General features: G+C 50.6%; 1 protein-coding gene across 3 annotated transcripts in view; it reads left to right on the top strand.

The window, feature by feature from the left end:
* The window catches only part of ADARB2 (adenosine deaminase RNA specific B2 (inactive)), a 369707-nt gene that overhangs the window by 317584 nt on the left and 31082 nt on the right, over nt 1-21041 (top strand). For all 3 annotated transcript variants that reach the window (XR_010839874.1, XM_059056464.2, XM_067030178.1), the window contains exon 4: nt 17911-18025. Coding sequence is in view for 2 of the 3 variants with exons in the window: in XM_059056464.2 (XP_058912447.1) it covers nt 17911-18025 (115 nt within the window). In the remaining variant the exon portion in view is untranslated. The remainder of the gene's footprint in view (nt 1-17910; nt 18026-21041) is intronic.

The following is a 21041-nucleotide window of genomic DNA, read 5'->3' as shown; positions in this document are numbered from 1 at the left end:
TCAGGCGCCCTGCTCTCCACCCAGCCATGTAACCCAGGGAGTTTCAACATCATCAGATACGTCGTGAACGGAAAGACGCTAAAAGCAGAAAATCCCAGGCAAACTTGGACAGCTGCCTTGACCTCCCTCCTGCCATGTGACCGCGGGTCTGACCCTCTGTACCCCAAAAGGCCACGAGAGGACCTCCTTCACTAGACCTGTCATTCAACCCTTCCCCACTCAGTTGGTGTCCCATTTGGGTGGCTGTTTGGAAAGGCACCAAATATACAAAGACCAAGGAGATACCAGTAGCCAGAACCCTTTTGAATCTTTCCTCTGGTAACGGTGTTGCAAGAAGGCTAAATTAATGAATGTCTGTCCCAGAAGAGAGCCAGCCATGGGTGGAAATGTTTAGCTCAATTTGCCAGGGCCTTATGTTATTCCACACTCTGCAGTAGCTAAGCCTGTAGAGACAGATCAGGTTATAAGTCAGTGAGGACTGACTTTCTCCTCCCTCCTCTATGGAAGGAGAATGCTTTCTCATCCTGCTGATGCAGGTCTCATATGTGTATCTTGATGAGGTCATTGGAATTCTGGGGACCTGATGAGCAGAGACCTGAACTGGTTTGAGCAGCTGGACTAGACTTGCCCATCCGCCATCCCTGTGATGAGAACATGTCCCAGACAGCTGCTCACCAAGGAGGATAAGACATGTGTGGAGCAGACCTGACCCCAGAGCTCGTGGAAACCAGGCCCCCAGAGCCCAGCCTCCATTGGTCACTGGAGTGAACCATAAATGCTCATTGATTAAGCCACTGAGTTTGGGGATGTTTTGTTACACAGAGAGCACTTACTGATACACCACACATAAAGCCATTTTTGCTACTGAAGTCTGTGAATTAACCAAGTTTTAAAGAAGCTATAGTTCTCCCATATTAGGTGACACTAGAGATTATTCCTCTGAAGAATATTTTGAAATAACAAAAGAAGCCATTTATCACTGTTCCACATTTTAGAGTCAGGTAACTCTAAAAATCAAAAATTCTTAATGAGCCGCTTCACATACTTTCTGATATCTGAATAAACTAGAATTCTAGAGACAGAACCAGCCCCATCAAAGTACTTAGCAGGTGTAGAAGCAAAGGCACCCAGCATCCTGACAACCCAGACCAGTGCATCCACCCTGTTCATGATTCTCTTCTGTCTCCTATTTGCAATGTGATCTCTCACACTGTCCCCGCTTTCTTCCAATGAAATTACAGAACCTTATCTTAGCGTTTCCTAAGTTGCTTTAAGAGGCCAAAAAGTACAAACCAATTCATTTCAACATCCTTGACTGGTGTCCAAATGACATGCAATCCCCACCTCGCTTCCTGCTCCAAACTGCCTCATATAGGCTTTTCAAGACTTTGTAACATGCTTGAAGGTCATTTCTTGGTTTTCCATTCTTCTGACTTTTCTCCCTCCTGGATCATATCCATGCCTCCGGCCCCCAGCAATCAGCCAGTCAGGATGGCAGGCGTCCATGTATCCGGGCTGCGTCCTACATGTTAAGACGTGACCCCAAACAGGAAGACGTCGTGCTGGCCTTCCTGGGACACTGAGGTGTAAACAGATGAAAGCAGATGGACACACACAATGAAGACATTCAAAGTGCTTCCACTAGAAGCGAACGTGAGCTATTTACATCCCCGCCCGTCCCGCCCTCATCCGTTATAGTCGGTGCAGGCTGGTGCCTTGCCCTGGAATGTTTTTAAATCTCCCCAGGAGAACATAATATGCAGACGAGGAGGAGACCCACCGCTTAACACCAGGGTGCACACACGATGGTCAATCCCGTGGAGTTAATTAGGGCTGGCCTTGGTAGAGGAAACACCCGATAGAGGGCAGGATATGGGCTGGCTGGATGCCATCGGAGGCTTCACAAAGCTTTGAAATTGGGAGTGAGAAAAGAAGAAGGCAAGGAAGACTTACTCCGTGGTATCGCTGCTGGATGGGGTGGCGAGATATTAGTGTAAAGGAGGAAGGCCACTGGAGATACTGTAGGAAAAGGCACCCCTGGGCCTGGCATCAAGGGAAAGTCACTTAGGAGTTGGCCACCTTCTTTGGGGCCGTTTCTTCAGCTGCAAATAGAAGTCAACCCTACAGCGCATCTCTCCAGAGCCAAAGGCCTCATCAGCTAAGTTTGCAAACGACGTCATCCACCCACAATCTGCCAGTTGTGGCCAGCAGAGGACAGGAAGGAAGCGTCACTCACTCTGCTAATGAGTGGGAAATGGGGAAGCCAGCCCTCCCGCAGCGCCTGGGCCATCTCTGTTCTTCCTGGGCCTCCAGCCCCACACTCACGCTGATGATAAATGTCAGCACGGCAGCCTCCAGTGGACGTCGGAAATGAGATCTCCCGCAGCAGACACTGCAGGAACACGGGTGCAGGGACGCGGCAGACACACTCAGCTGATCCTATCAGCAACGACTCACCTGCAGTGGGAGGGAAGTTCAGCTCTTCCTCATCTCAAATCATCCATTTTGGGGGCCATCTGCAGCTGACTTCAGCCGTCTCCCCCCTCACCCCCCATCCCACCTGACGGAGTTCTCCTTTGCAGGAGACTGTCTTCTGAGAAGGTCTAAGATCTGTCCTTTGTTTGCTCTTCCCTTCCCAGACAACCGCCAGCCCCTCTGCCCCCAGCCCCTCTGCCCCCAGCCCTGCCTGGAGCACAGATGCTGTCTTTTGTTTTTCCATTTGTTTCAAGAAAGACATTGCCCTGCTGACACTCCGCAAAGCGTCAGTGACTGCAGTCTGTTATCCAGGCTGCAAAGCCATCTGGACTTCCTGCTGAAAAGGTTGGACATGGTTTTAGGCAAGATTTTTATCAGATCTGAGAGGAAAACAAAATCTTGAATGCATTACCATCTTCCAAGGTTGGTGTCAGATTTTTTTTCCCTTGTCAGTTGCAAAACAAAGCACAAAAAGATGACAAACCAAAGGAACGGAGAATGAAGATACACATCTCCAGAGGAAGCTTTGTCAAATGCAGTGGAGGATAAACAAAAAATAAATTAGTTCAGGTTTTATCAGAAACTGGACAGACCTCCATTGGCATAATAGTCTGTCTGGCATTTCCAAGCCCTCCCAAGGAACTCCCTTAAAATGCAAAGGGGAAATCCGAGCTGCTCACAACAAAGGCAAGATTGCTCTCCAAAACCTGTTAACAGTTCTTTAAATGCGCACAAGAAGAAAGACAGAGGGGAAGAGAATAAAACCGACCCCTCGAAAAGTAAGGCAGCTTTGAAATCTCTCTCTCGTTCTCTGTCTCTGTCTCTGTCTCTCTCTCTCTGGATGTGATACAGACTTTTCTAAAAAGGTTCAAATTTTCAGTCAAAGAATATTGGTTTCTTAGCAACATACCTGCTCTCAAAAGGCTTTGGGTTTTTTTTCTCCCCACAAGTTATTGAAGAAAATCCAGGATGGGTCCTCGTGTCAGAATCATCCTCTTAACAAGGATCCTTATCTTGGAGAATAGACTATATGACCCTGGTGCACACCTCGGTCTCTCAGGCCTTTATCTGGGCCCTTGGGTAGCAGACTTGCTGTGAGTGGGCTCACAGCCCAGGGTAGCTGTGGCCGAGACCTCAGGCAGAGGACCTGGGTTGCCTCCCGCCAGATGCACAATGTCCAGGGGGAGTGACCCTGTTTCACTCTGCAGTGCAGCCACCAGTCCCATGAGGCTTTGCCACCACCCATTCAAGACGAACAGAGGCTTCTTCCACGCCTGGTGCAACGCAGCACCAACAAACACCCACTTCATCGTATCAGGAAAGAGAGAAAACTGCTGGGGTTTCTAAGTATGTTATGATTTCAAATGTCTTCACAGGGAAGGACCACAGTCCAGCCTCAGAGCAAAGCACTTTGTCTAATCAGGGGAATAAATAGGCTTCATGGTAAAGTGATGGTTGTTGAAAATGGAACATGTAATGTTTCCCATTTCTTTCTAAACGTTTTTCTTTGACATTTGTCTGCTCTGCTCCCAGGCTGCGTGGGAATTAAAAGTGCGGGCCCTGGTGCTCAAGGTTCTCTTAGTTTAGTTGAAACTCCCTCTGGGACAGGTTAGGAATCTCAGGACGGGCAGCGGGTGTGGACGGGAGAGCAGAGTGTGGCCAAGGTTCGGGGCGCAGCTCAGACGCCATGCTCTGGGCTCAGCGCCCCGGCCCAGCAAAGTGTCCTGAGGATGGTGGCCCCAACAAGGAGGCCTGTGGACAGGACCCAGGACCCCGCAGGGCACCGAGGCCGAGAGAGTGGTGACAGGAGAGGAAGGACACGTCACATCCGGCCAGGATGACGTGGGACTGACTTGCCGCTGCGGGTCCCGCTTCCTGTGGCGAACGGTGGGATGCTGGTCCAGCAGGTGGTTACCCGGCCCTCCTTGACCCACGTGAGCCTTTCCTGCAGCTGGGCCAGCGTCCCCTCTCGCCAGCTCTGCATCCCAGTGAGGGGCGTGGCCCTCACTCAGGGCCTCCACAGGTCAGCTGATCGTCCCTAAGCAAGGGTCCCCTTGGGGCCCAAGTGGCGCCCAGCAGGAAGGTGCAGGTGGACAAGGCCAGAAGCCACCATCGGAGCAGCTCCTGACCCCGGGGGCCCTGGGGCGGCCGGTCTGTGCCCAGGGGAGCAAAGCAAAGGCCACCCTAAGTGGCTAAGTGTCAGGAAGGCCAACCGCAGGTGCAGCCGGATGCCCTGCGGGGCCTGGACACCTACCTGGTGGCCAAGCAGCTCGGCAGCCAGGCCAGACGGAGGCAGACACTGATCGTCATGCAGCCTCTCCCCGTGGCCCCCACCCTGAGACCCTGACAGCTCAGCCACCCTCCTGAGATGCCCACCAGGCCTCTGGGGACCCTGGGCCCTTTGTCCCCAGAGCAGCTACCGGACGTCTGCTCTGCTCAGAGGAAGCCTGGAGGGCCCGGACCTCATCTACAACAAGGGCACTTTATCCTTCCTCCTGATTCTGAGGGACATTCATCCCGCGTGAGGAAGCCGGGGATGTGAAGACAAATTCCCCTTTCACTGCACATAAGAGGCCCTCAGTGGCGCTGTTAAGTCCGATTCCTTTCAGAGTCCAGGTGCCTTTGGCCCGAGCGAGCCTCCTACCAGCCCTGTCTCATGCCTCCCTGGGGAGAGAAAGGCGGCGTGGTGGACACCCACCGACCCAGAGGCTTGTCCCGAGGCACACGAGCTGATAGCCTTAAAGTAACTGCCCGGGGAGGGTCACCACCACAGTCCCCCACACCTAGACCGACCGGACACCCCTGATGCAGACAAAGTTAAAGTCAGTATAGCACCTGAGACCCACGGCCGCCGAGTGGGGTTGAGCCAGTCCCAGGGGACGTCAGGGTGGACCGCAGCAAACACCCCTGTGGCCTCAGACTCCACATCTGTAACAGAAAAGGACACGGCAGAACCACCGAATAGGTTCTAGACAGCTCACAAGTGCTTTCCCTGGAGGTGGGCAGACCCCAGCACCAGCCGTGGGAAACTGTGCCATCCAGGCTAGGGCTCTGGAGGCTCTGCCTGAACAGCTCGGCTTCTCGTCCCCAAAACAGCCCAGCTCCTTGGTCATCTAGGCTGTTCCCCCTCAACCCCTTCCACCTCCCCACATAAATCCAATAAGAACCTATCTACCATTCACTCCAAAGTGTTATCTTGTGCTTCCCCCAGAATGCACCCACCCAAAGGAGCCATCTCCATGTCATGTTCGTTCTAAACAAGTTTGCAACGTTACCTGTCGCTTCTATTGTAGATTCCACGTGTAAGTGAGATCCGGCCGAGTTTGTCTTTCTGTGTCTGCTTATCTCACTCAGCATCACGCGTTCATCCATGTTGTCACAAATGGCAGGATCCCCTCCTTTTTAAGGGGTGAACAGTATTCCAGTGTGTGTGTGTGTGCATGTATGAATAACTCCTAAGCATTTTTGTGAGGCAGGCCTAGAGGCAATTCACTCCCTCAGTTTTTGTTTGTCTGGGAAAGACATTCTCTCATCTTCATTTTTAAAGATTGGCCTTTTTCTTTCTTTCAGTACTTTGACTATATCTCTGCTGGCTTGCGAGCTTTCTGCTGAGAAATCCACTGGTAACCTTAGAGGTGTTCCCATACATGTGATGAGTCACTTTTCCCTGGCTGCTTTCAAAAGTCTCTGTCTTTGACTTCTACAGTATAATTACAATGTGTCCTGATGTAGACCTCTTTGCGCTTAACCTACTTGAGATCCTTTGCTTCTTGAGTCTGTGCGACTATTTCCTTCCCCAGATTTAGGAAGCTTTTTTATCATTATTTACTTAAATAAGTTTTCTGCCTCTTTTTCTTTCTCTGCTTCTTCCGGACTCCCATAGTGCATCCATCGCTCCTTCAACAGTGTCCCATAGGTCCCACTCGTCTTTATTCTTTATGTTTCTCCTCTGCCTGGATAATTTCAAGTGACTTGTCTTTGAGTTCACAGATTCTTCCTTCTGCTCAATCAAGTCTGCTGGCAAAGCTCTCTATTGTATTTTTTTTTTTCATCACAGTCATTGTATTCTTCAGCTCCAGAATTTGTTTGGTTTTTTTTTTATGATTTCTGTCTCTTTGTCAAGCTCCTCATTTGGTTCATAAATTGCTTTCCTGATTTTGTTGAGTTGTCTATCACTAAGCTTCTTTTAAAGCAATTGTTTTGAATTCTTTGTCAGGAAATTCATAGATCTCCAATGCTTTAGGGTTATTTACTGGAAATGTACTTCAGTGGCATCATGTTTCCATGATTTTCATGTTCCTTGTAGCCTTGCATTGGTATCTATGCATTTGAACATTTGCCCCTTCCAGACTTTAAGGACTGGCTTCAACGGGAAAAGACCTTCACTTGCTGGTGGCACAGCATGCCATTTGGGTGGCATGTGTGGTGACCATTGGTGTGGCACTGGTTCCAGTAGCAAGAAGCACCAGGTCCAGGTCCCAGGTGTGTGCACAGCGGTGCTGAGTCCAAGGCATGGGGGCAATGACTTTCTTGACTGTGGAAGTTCAGCTTAGAGAACACGTACCTTCTGAGCAGCTCTCTCCCATTTGTCACGTATAGGAAATGAGCGGTGGTGGATCTCTGGTCTCAGGTCTCCATGAGCTTGAAGAAACGCACAGCAGTGGCCTGGCTGCAGCTTAAATCAGCACTGCAGATGCACTGTTTGGAACTACTTAGAAATTTTAACCTTTATTTCACCTCTGTGGAAACTTTTCAGGGTAAAGAAAGTGGATTGGGGCCAAAGTCATGAGACAAAGGGGGCTGAGAGTTGTCCTCCATGGCATTTGAAGTATGACATTGACATCACTGATAATTTTGCAAAACAGGTGCTAGCATCCTTATTATTCAGGCAATAGCTAAACAACTGTTCTTTAACAAAAGCTAAGAAAGTAAATATTACTTCCTTTGAGAAACAACTATTGAGAGTCTTTCTCTCTTGATGTGCTGCAATGATTCTTCTTGTTTACATCTTTTTAAATCCAGATGAACTCAAACAGCCATGAATCAACCCCAAACAGAGGCCCTCATCTGTGAGCATCCTTGTGTTAGTACACTAATGAGAATTTAAAGATGCTAATTAAACCCAGATGCAAAACATCTCCCTGAGTACATCAGAAAGACCAGTTCAACAAAAAAGATATATCACATTTCCAATGCTTTTTTAGTTCATTTCCTACATTTTTATTGTATTCCAACTTGAAGTTAATTGTTAAAGCAGTAACTGCTATTAATATGTTTAAACAAATTTGTGGGTGTCTTAACAATTTGAGTAATTGCGAATAACTACAAATTTACTTAATCGATGTGTAGATACATAGGTATCTGTGCACACAAACTTCAATTCTCAATTATTCAAGTTAATGAATATGGGATCTTTATCTTGGGCTTTTTTGAAATCCTCGATGATGAAAAAGCCCTTTTGATATTGTAGTCAGGAGCCCAAATATTGGAGCTACAATTCAAACATGTGGATGTGAATCCTAACCCTGCCAACTGCTGGTTCCCACCACTGGGTCACCTGTGGGAAGTCGGTTTACCTCTCCCAGCCGGGGTCACCTCTTCCATAAGGGTGCTGCTCCCTCTGGCACCTGGTTCTCAAGGGAGGGGACCCCCCCCCAGGTCAGCAGCAGCCGCTGGGTTCCCCTCCTTTCCACCTGCACTGCTCCTAGTGACCCAGCGACCCTGAGCCCTTCGGCCCTGCACTCACTCTCTGAGGGAGGAGCATGAGAGCCTGATGACAGCCGACAGCTGGCAAATTCACCCACAGTCTACACTTGGCGGCCTGCTGGCCCTGGGCTGTTTCACAAGTCCCGTTCCCTGCAACAGTAATGGGTTGGCCAAAAAGGTTCATTCAGTATTTTCCGTAACATCTTACAGGAAAAAAACTTATCCAAAAAAACCTTTTTTCTTCATTTCCCCTGTTTCCTTTTTTTTAAAAAAATAATCTATTTATCTATCTATCTGTTTATCTATTTATCTGGCTACGCCAGGTCTTAGTTGCAGCATGAGGGATCTTTGTGGGGCCGTGCGGGATCTTTAGTTGCCGCATGTGGGATCTATTCCCTGACCAGGGATCAACCCTGGACCCCCTGCATTGGGAGCACAGAGTCTTAGTCCCTCCCCTGTTTCTTTAATGTAACTAATCATGTAGAATTTTTAAATGCCAACAGGACAAGATTTTAAATGCCTTCATGTTGATAAAATTGGAGTTTACGAGTGTGACCAGCTCCCTACCCATCTTTGTGAATCCATCATAGGTATTGAGGGGCCTCTTGTCCACAGACAAAGGATTCTCCCATTTCACCAAGAAACCTGTAGCTTAGACACCGCCCCTGGAGACGAGATCGGAGGGAACCTCGCTGTTCTGCTCCAAGGTTCATTCGGCGGGTTTCTGCGTGTCCAGGGGCAGGAGGGAGGGCAGGGAGCTTCCTCTGAGGGCTGAATTCGGTGGGAGTCTCACAGCAGCCCCGGATGGCGTGAGGCCTGTGTAGACCAAAGGGACAGAGAGAGAAGGGGGCCCAAACTGGAGCCCTGCAAGGGGAGGCCAGCCGGCTGTCTAGGGGCCGCGTGGAGACTGCAGACCAGGGATGACAGCAAGGGCTAAAGTCCCACCACACACATTCAGCTCATCACTCTCGCACGGAGGTGTCCGTCTGTCCGGTTTTCTGGCCCCAGGAGGTGCAAGCAGAGCGACTGGCCCGCCTGTCACCACCGCCTGGCCTGTCCCAGCTCCACCGTCCCCACCCACATCTGGCTTCCTGCCCCTCCCCACCCTCCCCCATTGCTGTTCCTGATCCTCTCCAGTTTTTAGACAATGTTAAGGAAAGAAATATTCAGTGTCACTGTTAAAACACCAGAAGGAAGACTTTATTCATGGGGAGGACAGTGGCAGCAGGTAAAGACCCCTGCGATGGCCTTGCAGGGAGGCATGGAACCCAGCTCAGATCACGGCGTGGCCGGTGGGGCTGCAGCCCAGGGCCGGGTGAGGCAGCGGATAGAAAACCACTAGGAGGGAACAGCAGGTCAGAGGGGTCTGGCTAAGCCGACCCAGCAGGACCCCCACTAAAGCTGGACCAAGCTGAGAGGGACGGGGTGGTGGGTGGTGGTGGCTGAAAAGACAGGCCTGGCTGAAACCAGCTCAGGGACCCTGCACGATTTGTTCAGGTACAGCATCTTTGTCACATGTTGTCAAATGTGCTATGTGTTAGAAGCACCTGAGCTCTGGCTGTGCTGCCCGGAAGTCTGATTCAGAGCATCCACGACAGGCCCTGTGGACCCACAGATGCCCCTGAGCAGCTCTCCTACTGGGAGGGGCCTCCTGCCTCCTCCAGGAAGTCCTCCGTCTCCAATAACCGAGGTCACTTCACGACTTGAGGCAGTCAGGAAACCCAGGCTGGTGTAAGGGAAAGCGTATCACCGCCCCCCCGACCGCAGCAGCCCTCTCCAGGCAGGACAGTGGTTCCCACCTGTGGAGGGTCCAGCCAGACTTGCAGGGAAGTCTACTTCTTCCACCTCAGCTTGTTGGTCTGTGAACAGGGTAGCAACAGTGACCACCTCTGGGACGATGATGTGGATTAAGACAGTGGTCCCCAGACTTTTTGGCACCAGGGACGGGTTTCGTGGCAGACAACTTTTCCACAGATGGGGCTGGGGCGGGGGGTTGGTTCAGGCGGTAATGGGAGCGATGGGGGGTGATGGGGGGGCGGCAGAGGAAGCTTCGCTTGCTCGCCCGCCCGCTCACCTCCTGCTGTGCGGCCCGGCTCCTACCAGGCCGCAGACCAGTACCAGTCCGTGGCCTGGGGGCTGGGGACCCTTGGATTAAAGGGACAGGCTGCCCCAGGCACTCAGCACCTGGCGGGCTCCCAGCCCCGGACAGACGTCGTGTCACGGGCTTCTCTATACAGAGGACCCTGTCTGATTAGTCTCTGGATTTCACTAGTGTCTTGCTCAATAAATTTTGATTGATTCTTTTCCCCAGGGGACAGGTTCAGAGACGAAATAAGAATAAAATTGCTTGAGAAACAGCCTCCACTCGGCCTCTCCTCCGGCTTTTCTAGATACAGGGAGGTTTCCATGGCAACAGCTCCTACAGACCCCTTCCCAATCCTGTTCCAGCTTACCTGGGGTTGTGGGGGGCGGGTGCTCCAGAGACCCCAAAGGCAAACGCACACTTTGACTGGGGCGTATGCTGGTGGGGAGGGACATTGCCGTTGCCAGGATGACAGAGACGGGTCTCTGGTCCTCGGGTGTCAGGCTCACGAGCATGATGTTCATCAGTGACCAACCACAGAACACTGTGGCCCAAGGATGAAATCAGGGTGGACTGAAGTCAGAAAAATGAGTGGACAAGCCAGGTAGCCTGCAGTGCAGGTCAACCCGACTCCAAACATTAATGTTCAAATGCATTGTCACTAAAGAGACTGTCTTCCAGATTAAACAATAATAACAAATTTAAAGCTGATACAAGGACAAGCAAATAATTTAAGTGGTGAGCAACTCCTCACCCAAAATTGTCGTGATTTCACTAAAAAATGACTGCATGAAACATGTATGTGATTTCTCCTTAAGATTGGACTTGGATCCAAAATACTATACACAGCCTCCACGCCCAGGGGTTTAGATTAAGTCAACACGCAGCTTTCCCGGTTCCTCATTGTTCACCTGTGATCCGGGTTCTTTGAAAGCGTGCCCAGCAGATGGTACACCGAGGGCTCAGGATTGGCCAGGCGGGCGGGGAGGGATGGCCCAGGGAAGCCACTTGGCACGCGAGAAGTGTTTCGGGAACAGTTGTCTCAACAGACACCGCTCCACACTGCCTGATGGCATCAAACGTGTCCTTTAAACAGCTTCGTGCTGAGCAGACAGTGATGCAGAGAGATGCAGGAGAGGTATCTCTGTCTCCCGGAAGTACTGTGTCCACACAGTTTGGACGATAATAACAAAACACTTAATGCTGGCGGATTCGACACTGAGTTTTCAGTACCAGGTACTATTTTCAGCATCTACTTCTGGGCTCTCGTTTCACCCCATAAAAATCCCATGACCCAGGCACTATTCCTGTTGGAGAGGTGAGAACGTCCAGGCCAAATAATGTTCGCAAAGTCAGGCTGCTGTTCGGTAGCAACGCCAGGCGTGGCCTGATCCAAGCCCTCTGCCAAACTGCCCATCACGGCCTAGCGGCACCTTCGCCACATCTGCTTTAGGCGCTGTCGTTGTGTCACAAACCACACCAAACCCAACAGCTCAAAACCACACCATCGTGCGTCTTGCTCTTGCGCTGTCATTTGGGCTGTGCTCCACAGGTCACTGCGGGCCGAGGACCCTCCCGGGGAAGCTCACCCGCGGCCTCTCCATGGGGCTACACCAGCTGCATCCCGAGAGGTCACATCCAGGACCCAGACACAGATGCGTGCGTTCACGGGCCTCTGCCCCTCTCTCTCTGCGGGTGAGATGTCTCCGAGGAGAGGACGCACAGCCTACTGAATAGGAGGCAGGTGGCAGGTGGAGATCTGCCAGAAGAGCCAGCAGCTCGGGAGACAAGGGCGCAGCCGTCTTTGGAGAACACTGTCAGGATGTCCTCTTGCTAGGCTCGGGGCCGTCCCACTGAAACACCCGAGCTGGGAACAGCCACAGGACACGGAGGGACAGTGTCGTGCAGTTACCTCCCTGTCGCCCACGACAGGCGGGTGCCAACCCTGAAGAGGGGTCCTCCAGCCTCCGTGTACTTCCGCTTCCACGCAGCCCCTGGTACCCATGGAGCAACTGCTTCTGGCAACATTGGAAAGAAAACGTCATCCAGAAGTGTTCTAGGCGGATGCTGCAGGCCTGGGTCTCCCTGCTGAGATTCAGGATCGTGGACTTTACAGGTAATTCTTACAGTGCCTCTTTTACAGAAAGGAGACCGAGGGCTCAGAGATGCTAACTGCCTGGTGGTGGTTGAACAATTCAGAGAGGGTGTGAAGGAACTCAAGCCTGTCCTCTGATGCCAAGTTCAGAGCTTTTCTCACGATGCCATGGAAGGGGGGGATAAAGGGCTTCCATCTTTCATGCCTTCCTTCAAATTTGTTATTGACCTCTCCATAATTTGAGATATAGAATAACTGAGTAGTCAGGTAACTTGAGTTATTTAGTGGGACACGTGTTCACCAGTCCCTGACTTTGAAATTGATTGAGGCTTTATTGCCATTGTCAACAAACAGGAGTCATTACCAAGACCAGGAGATGGGCTTTTCCCTGGACACACGAAGGAGTATTGAGATGGAGGGTGGGGAAGATCCTCTCCCATTCACTGGGATCCCTCTGAGCTGTGTACCGCTGTCCGGTGGCCGGATGACCATCCTGCCAGCGTTTCTCCTGCCTTCCCGGTTCTGGACGCGTGGACGGCCAAGAAGGAGCACAAGTTGGCCGTGCTTTATGGAGGATGAGCCCCAACAGCGGAGGCACACGGCCCCACTCCCTAGGCCCCTGGCACGCCCACCTCCAGGGCGCCCGCCCACCGTCGTGTGCTACAGACAAGGTGGACAGGAAGGACACCGGGGGTCCCAGGTCCCGCCTGGCCCCGTCCATATGCAAATCTAACCTTTCTGATATTTCAGCAGTATAAACCCAAAGACGGGCTTTCAACAGGAAAATATTTACTGACGGCTCTCTCCCTCATAATCTATCGATTTTAATATCCTCACCACTTTGGCTGAATGTCAATTTTACCCTGAGGACTGCTACTGCAAATCTGAACACATTTTATTTACTTAAGCCTTTCAAAATATTAGTGTTGGAAATGAGTAGAGTTTGAGTCTTTTGGTGTTCCTATTTAAAGTTTGTTTTCCTATTTAAATAATGCTGTTAATTTGCCGTGGTAATTGGGCCAACAGGCAGCGTGCAGACCACAACACACAGAAGCCTAGGTAGCCTCGCGTTCCTGTGTTTCATGAAGTACAGTAACACACAGCCCATTAAATGCGGGGCCAACTTCCCCACTTAACCTTTGGAAGCCAAAGCACCTGATTATCACCATGATTTAACCAGAAGCCAGATCCTGTCTCCTCTGATCGTTTCTGGTCCAAATGTCCAGCCTGTGCCAATTTCTGCACGAACAGCATCGGCCGATTTCAGACCAAGGCTCATAGGGCCCCTGCAGGGACTTGGGGCAGCAGCACTGCAGATTCTATGGCCCCCAGTCGCATCCACCCCATCTGTTCCTGCCCTGAGAAAAGCTGGGGCGGGAGCCTGAGGCCTACAGGGGGAGGGCCCTTCAGGGGATCACACTTCCCCGCCACTTAAGTGCTCGGAGAGGCCGTGACCAACTTGTGGAGGACACAGTAATGCTCTCCTGCTACCAGGGGACCTTCAGAGGCGTTTTCTAAATCGCTAAATCACCAGCAGTAATGAGTACAACTGGATGTCTCTCTTTTTCATATTTAACAAAGAATTTATGTTGCAAATGACACTTCAGCTCATTATTCGGGACTTTTGGAGTGCATCTTTAGAGACTCTCTGCGTAGGGCTTTCGATATAACAAAGCTGGCTTCTCAACTGTCCCCAGGTCCAGCCTCTCCTGCCCCACCCAGGGCCCACACGGGCCCTCCCCTGTTCACTGTCCTGAGGGGCAGACCACCCAGCCTGAGGTTTCCGGGGGGGCTTCACCACCACGACTCTCACTGTGCTTGCGCCCAGGGGCTGACCTAAGCCAGACGTGGGATCTCTGCAGGATCCCTCCCCTCCCACCCAGGATGGACTAGACCAGAAAGCAGTGACGCAGGACCGCTCGGCCTGGGAGCTCCAAAAATATGCTTTAAGTAGTTTGCTCTTAGTTGCGCTGCACGTCTCCATCCTAGGAGACTGAAGGAACTCCACACAGCCCACAGACGTGTCCTGGAATTTGAATTTATAAAAATAATTCTCGATGCAAGCTTGCTTTTGAGCATTTAGCTGCTTCTATCATAAACCAAGTGCCAGGTGGGGAAAAATCAAATTATCTCAGGGTTTGATTAGTTGGGTTCGAAGTAACCAAAGTTGACTGTATATATTAAATCCCAAGTGATTAAAACATTTAAAATTCCTACTGTTAAATTAGACGGTAAGTTTGCGTCTCCCTACGTGAATTCCAAGTTTCTACCTGGCTTCTAACACCCCATGTAATCAATGATAACGTCACTTACATACACAAATCCAACTATGAAGAACTACATACAGCTGTAATCATGTATGTGATTTAATTAAAGCCAATCACTGAAAATAGCTGTGGTGCTATAGATGGGGTGCCAGGGTGGAGGCAGGGGAGGGGTGGGCTTTGTGGGGGGAAAGGGGGCCTCAGAGCAGAAAAGCTCACAGACTGCCTTTCTCCAGTCTTTTCCAAAACCAAAAACTGTTCATTTCCCAAAGACTCCAGAAGGTCTGTAAAGAGACAACTCGGGTCCCTGTAATAGAGGAGATGCTCTTTTTCCGATGGAGATGGTTATTCGTGATTCTCTTCCTTTGACTTTTAAACCCAGAAAAGCTAAGGGTCATAGTTCAATATATAAAATTCCCCCTGGCAAAAGTATAAGCAAGACTTTTCAAAGCAGTCCTAGGAAGTAATACTGGTTAAATATCAGAGAGAAATTTTAACCAGCTAAATACCCCTCTACATCTTAATTAGATAGTCCTTCACCCAAAGTAAGAAAAGTTAAAGAAATCTTTGCTTTTTTCTTTTTCAATTCACCTTTATAAAATGTTAACTGAGAAACATGCTTAACATAAATGTCAAGACCCCTAAAAAAGGATAAAGAAAAAAAGATTAAAGGGGAGGAGATGTTTTTTTAAAAAAAGGTCTTGATGGAGCATGGGTGGTTCAGATGTGGAGGCGGGCAGCTCTGGCACCCAGCCATGGTCCCCTTAACCTGGGCCCGGGTTGGGCACCAGGGACGCCCTCGAGGGCGCGGGGCCAGTGGTGCTGGTGGCGGCAGCTCAGCCAACTGAGACAGCATGTTAGAGTCAGAAAATACCAGAATGACGGGTGAAGAAACATCACTAATTTTTTCCTGAAATGTCTACCCTCCCGCCGGCCACTGTGTGTGTTCTGCCATGCCTGAAAAGGTCGTGGGTGCAGACAGTCACCCATCCGAGATGTGCGTCATCACTGACTCACGTGGGACCGCATGTCCACGGCAGGACGAAGAAAGTGTGAGATGCGTACAAGCCACACCCCCACCTCGAATGTGCGTGGAGTTGGGACTCTGTCATTAAAAACATGGAGCTGCTGGGAAGCACAAGATACAGACAAAGCCCCAAACAGACGCTGCACGGGGTTCTAGGACCAGCTCTGCGCCGAGGGCTGTGGTGATGGAAAGCAGTGTCCTCAGCCGAGGACGGTTTTAAGAGACGGGGCACAATGGACTAGATGCAGGCCAGGAGCCCAACCCCGGGGTCAGGCCTGCTGGGACAGGCCAGGCTCCTGACCGGCCGGTGGGACAGCCCCTTAACCCCGGGCACCCCTTGGGGGTGCAGCCCTTTCACGGGAGGTTTGCTGGGTCCGAGGTCATGTCCACTAGCAGAGGTCCTCGTCACCCTTGGAGAGACTGGACAACCCAACCCACCTCCATCCGCTGCCACACCCACCTCGCCAGGTGGAGGGAGGGCAGGGACCCTTCACCCGCGTAACCGCGAGAGTGAGGAACAAGCTCTGATTTGTTCTGCGTCAACTTCTCCTGGAATGGCTCCACCAGGGCGCCAGGCACCCAGGATGAAGCCGCCTGGTAACACGCCTCTTCACTACCAGGGCTCAGCCCCGACTCCCTGTAGACGGGCTGGTCCTGCTGAACCTCCGCAGGAGAGAGAGCCACTTCCCCAGAAGCAGGGAGTGGGGCTTCGAGAGGAGGGTCTGAGCCAAGGCTGCTGGGTTGGCATCCCATCCCTGCCATCCCCGCCACATCCTGGCAGAGATGTGGCTTCAGTAGTGAGAAGCACCTCCCTGCAGGCCGAAGCGGGAACAGCGAGAAGGGGTGCTAGCACCAGGTCTGCTCTGCGTCCCTGAGCGAAGCGCACTGGCCTCTGGGTTTCCGCGTGAAGCCGGCTTTTGTGTAATTTATTTCATTGTTCAGTGGTTTGGGGCGTCCTGTTCTGAGGCCCCACAGGGCCCCGTCCAATGCACGCAGAGGGATGAGATGTCTCCTCTGTCATGTCGGTCTCATCACCTCCTGCACGTTCAGAAACTTCATTTTAAAAAGAAGCGAAAGGACCATTGAAGGTGCGGGGGAAGCTCCTGGAAAGTTACTGGAGGAGGAAAGGGCACCAGCTCCGCCCTCGACTCCTGGGGACAGGAGGCGACACGAAGGCGCCAGAACCCGATTCCAGAGCGAAAGATGGAGGCGCCCCGCGGCGCGGCCCGCGGATGCTGGACCACCCTGCTAGGGAGAACAGCGGGTGGGGGGGATGAGTCCCATGCTCGCACCGGCAGAAGCAGCCCGATCCTCCAGCTGGATGGGGCCCCTGCCCTCCGCCCCCCCAACCCCCACGCGAGGTCGGAGGATATGAAACCGGGCCCATGTGGACGCACACCGGGGTCTCCGACTCCAAGCCTGTGAAAATCGACTGAAAAGCGCTGATGGGGCCACTGCAGGTGATTCGGCCGCGGGACCAGGAGCAAGGCGGGAGTCGACAGCCTAGCTCTCTGGGGAACACGGGCCTGCAAGTCTCACATGTGCCGCTGTTGTAGAAACACGGGTCATTTCAGAAAACTCAACAACCTGGATTACATCACCTTGATGTTTGTGTGCGTGCACACGTCCCATGTATCTTTGTGTGTGTGTGTGTGTGGCATGTGTGTGCCCATGTGTGGCTGTGATGTCTGAATGTATGTGTGCATATGTGTATGTATGTACACACAGGTATGCATGGGTATGTGTGCCGTGTGCATGGGTCTCTCTGTGTGTATGTGCATGTGTGTATCGTGCATGCACGTGTGTGTATCTGTGTGTGTGTGTTTGTATACGTGCACGTGTGCAGAAACTTGAAAGGAGCAGGCTGTGGAGGAGCTGTGGAGAGAGGTCCCTGGACACGGGGGGGAGTTTAGAATTGGTTCTATGACATGGAGAAGAAAGTGGGAACCGATTGCTCGATGTGTGTGTGCAAACCCCCCTCAGGAAGCCTCTGCAAGGCAGGGAGGGATGTCAGGCACGGTCCCCCCACCCGAAGGTTCTGCATAGGCTCAGGGGCTTGAGCCCAGGGGCCACGCCGGGGGCTGAGTCTCAGAATCGAGGTCGCAGATTTGATGTCCCGAGGCCTGGGGGGTCACGGTGCCTGGGTGGTAGGGCGCCGCAGGGCAGGGGGACCTCAGACGCCCATGGGGTCGCAGCTTGGAGGAGGGAGGACTTGGCAGCGGTGCAGCCATCACAGAGGCCTGCTGCTTGTGTCTTTCAGGAATTCGCCGACACGGTGTCCCAGCTGGTCACGCAGAAGTTCCACGAGCTGGCCATGGGCCTGGCGTCAGCTCACGCCCGCCACAAGGCACTGGCTGGGATCGTCATGACCCAAGGTAATGCCTCTTGCTTTCTCCTCGGGCACCTCACCCACCAGGAAGGAGTGTAGCCTAGCGTGGGCTCGAGCTTGGGAACCAGGACTCTCTTCCCCACGAAGACACGGAAAGAAAAGCAGAGATAGGACCCAGACTCAGTGACAAAGTAGATGACCAGCTGCCCCAGAGCCGCCTCCACACACACAGAGGACTGAACACACTCCTTCCTGCCCCCACCCCTAACTGCTCACTGATGGAGTCCCCTTCTCAGGATGACAGAACGGGCAGGAAACAGTCCATCCAACCATCAAGGTCATGGCCGCTCTTACAAGCCAGGTTGGGAGAAAGTGATGCTTAATTTTAAGCTGCCACTTTTGGTGAAAACACCTCACTACTAACCTACTAATAATAACTAGCTAGCTGGTTATTTGAATTCAACTGTTTCTAGTTCCAAAGTTTGGGGCGAACTGGTAATGACCTACCAGAGAATGATTATTGAAAACAAATAATTGACTTTTGGGCTAGTTAAGTTTCAAAGACACACACTTCCTCTGCCAGTGTAGACCAAGTCTAAGACTTGAAAAAGACCATCTACCTGATGTCCAAAAATATGGATGTTAGAAGTCGACTAACAGCCAGACGACTGGCCCATTTTTCCCCTCATTCCAGACACCCGGGGGCTCCTGCAGTGTCAAGTCCAAGGCCACTGGGGTCAGGACATATGACTTAACCTTTCCGCTTTGGGCATCTTAGTAAACTGGAAATAAAAGTGCCTCCTCACAGTGTAACTTGGTGCCTAGGATAAAGTACATGAAAAACTTTGAAATGTAAAAATTACTCTATAATGTTCTAAGTCAAAGGCAATTCTGTTCCATCAATGATACTGTTGAATTTGGTGGCAGGCATCCCGCCCTATCCACTCGCATTCAGTAATTCCTGCCCCTTTGTAGAATAAGAAATGTCCCAAGTTGAGGGCTAAGAGCCCCCTCAGTCCAGACCACGGCTGCTGGAGGCGGCGCTCCATCCATGTAGCCACGACAGCCACTAACCGGACGCGGGCTCCACTCTGCACACGTAATGGGTGTGGAGGACAGACACGGCCCCCCCTGGGGACACGGTATCCAGGACACGGTGGGGTGGCACCCAGGGTTGAACCCAGCAACTCCTGTAACTAGCGCTGTGACCAGGCCAGCTGGCCTCTTTGGGACTCGGTTCCCCACCTTTAAAAGGGGGTGATGGTCAAACCTACCTGGGGGTCATTGGAAGGTTAAGTGTGCTCGTGTACATACAGCACTTACAGAGACGTGCCCGGTCCGTGTCCTCCGTAGATTATGACTGGGTATGTGCCGCGGCCGCAGGCCCTCCTGGCTTCTGGGCAAACAGCAGAGAACAAACAGATCCAGCGCTGCCTTCCTGACTCTTAGAGTTTAGATCCAATGTGAAAAGAAGTTACGTGCAGGGCTGGAGGATCACAGCCACAGACTTTGGCAAATTTTAAGATTTGGAGTGTCACATGCATTTCTCTGCACAGATTCCAGGATAACATGGTTTAAATTAGCTTGGGCTGAAAAAAAAAGGCTTCAGCTGATCCCCAGGTGCTACTATGAACAAGCAATAAGTCAGTTACTGCTGGAAGGCCCAAAGCTGGTGATAACCTGTGCTGTATTCGTCACTACAAACGAAACTGTGCAGCACACCAGGGTGAGCTCCCTCCATGTGCCAGGGACTCTGCTAAGACGTGTTTCATATTGCACCTTTTTAAATGCCCCCCAAATCTTATATATCATTTCCATTCAACACACCAGACCATTAAGGAGAAGTAGATTCAGGTAAAATCAGTGAGTAAAAATAATCTTGCTGTAACCACATAAGAAAGGAATAAAAAAAGATAACCCCAAAATAAATAAATAAATTAGCTTGGGCTGAGTGATCAATGGGAAGGAGACAAGGAAGGATGGGGGGAGGGAGGGGGCAAAGGCACCAACCAACATTTCTTCTTTGTTGTGCAATGTACCCCAACCCCAAACGCATACGTCAGTAGGATTAGGGAGTAGTTTTTCAAGACTTCCCAGCTCTATAGCTGTGATTGTCCAACATCTTTCCACTTTTCTAGGAAATTCAATTCCAGAAAATCTGGAAAGCTACTCTCAGACTTCCCTTGGAAAGCAGTGATGTTTTACAAAGACTGGTGGGGAGATGATACTCAAAAGTGGCCAGTAATACACTGTTTTACGTGCAGGCAATTTATCTAAAGGAACTAAATGTGTTACCTGAAAGTGAGACTTGACAAGGTAAACCTACAGTAATTAGTAATTTATGAACATGGAAGGATAAATTGCTGAAATTTACTTTCCTGTTATAAAGAGAAGATTTAATAAACATGTTGATTAAAAAGAGATTAGGGAAGATTGTGCAAAATTACTAATAGAAATATTTTCAAATATTCACTTAAAGTTGATGGGCAGTTTAATCTTAATTCTTGTTCAGCTATTCAAGCAAATGCCTAAGAAACTCTAAGAGGGGAGTGATGTGTCTTATTCTAGTTTTTATAATATATATCACAATGTTATAAAATTAAACTTATCTTGAAATAAAGCATGACTCGTCGCCCCTTCATTTTTAGGTGGGAAGCCAGTTCATGCACATCAAGTAGCTCACATAAGGTCCTTCTCATGAATGAGGCTAAGACCATTTTGTAGCCGTTCTGAGAAATGTGATAGCAAAAATACATACTTATGAACAGAACAGTTTTTACTTTATGAACATACTGCAGCCATTGGTAAAAACTCAAGCAGAAGAGAACTTACGAATAACAAGCCGTATCTCCACCCTACCCTTGGCCCCGAGCAAACTCAGAAGCAGACATTTTAATCATTTTTAATTTTTGTTCTTGTGACTCTGAATACTATACTGGTTCTATATTTCTAGATTTTCTATTCTAAATATCGATTCGCACTATTAAAATTAGATACTTTTCTATTTTTTGTTATTGTATCTATGGTATACACTTAAACCTTTGTTTTAAGTGTATACTCAC

The sequence above is a fragment of the Kogia breviceps genome, chromosome 3, assembly GCF_026419965.1.
Source record: "Kogia breviceps isolate mKogBre1 chromosome 3, mKogBre1 haplotype 1, whole genome shotgun sequence".
NCBI lineage: Eukaryota > Metazoa > Chordata > Mammalia > Artiodactyla > Physeteridae > Kogia > Kogia breviceps.
The sequence above is the reverse complement of the archived record's forward strand: the minus strand, read 5'-3'. Positions and strand labels throughout refer to the sequence as shown.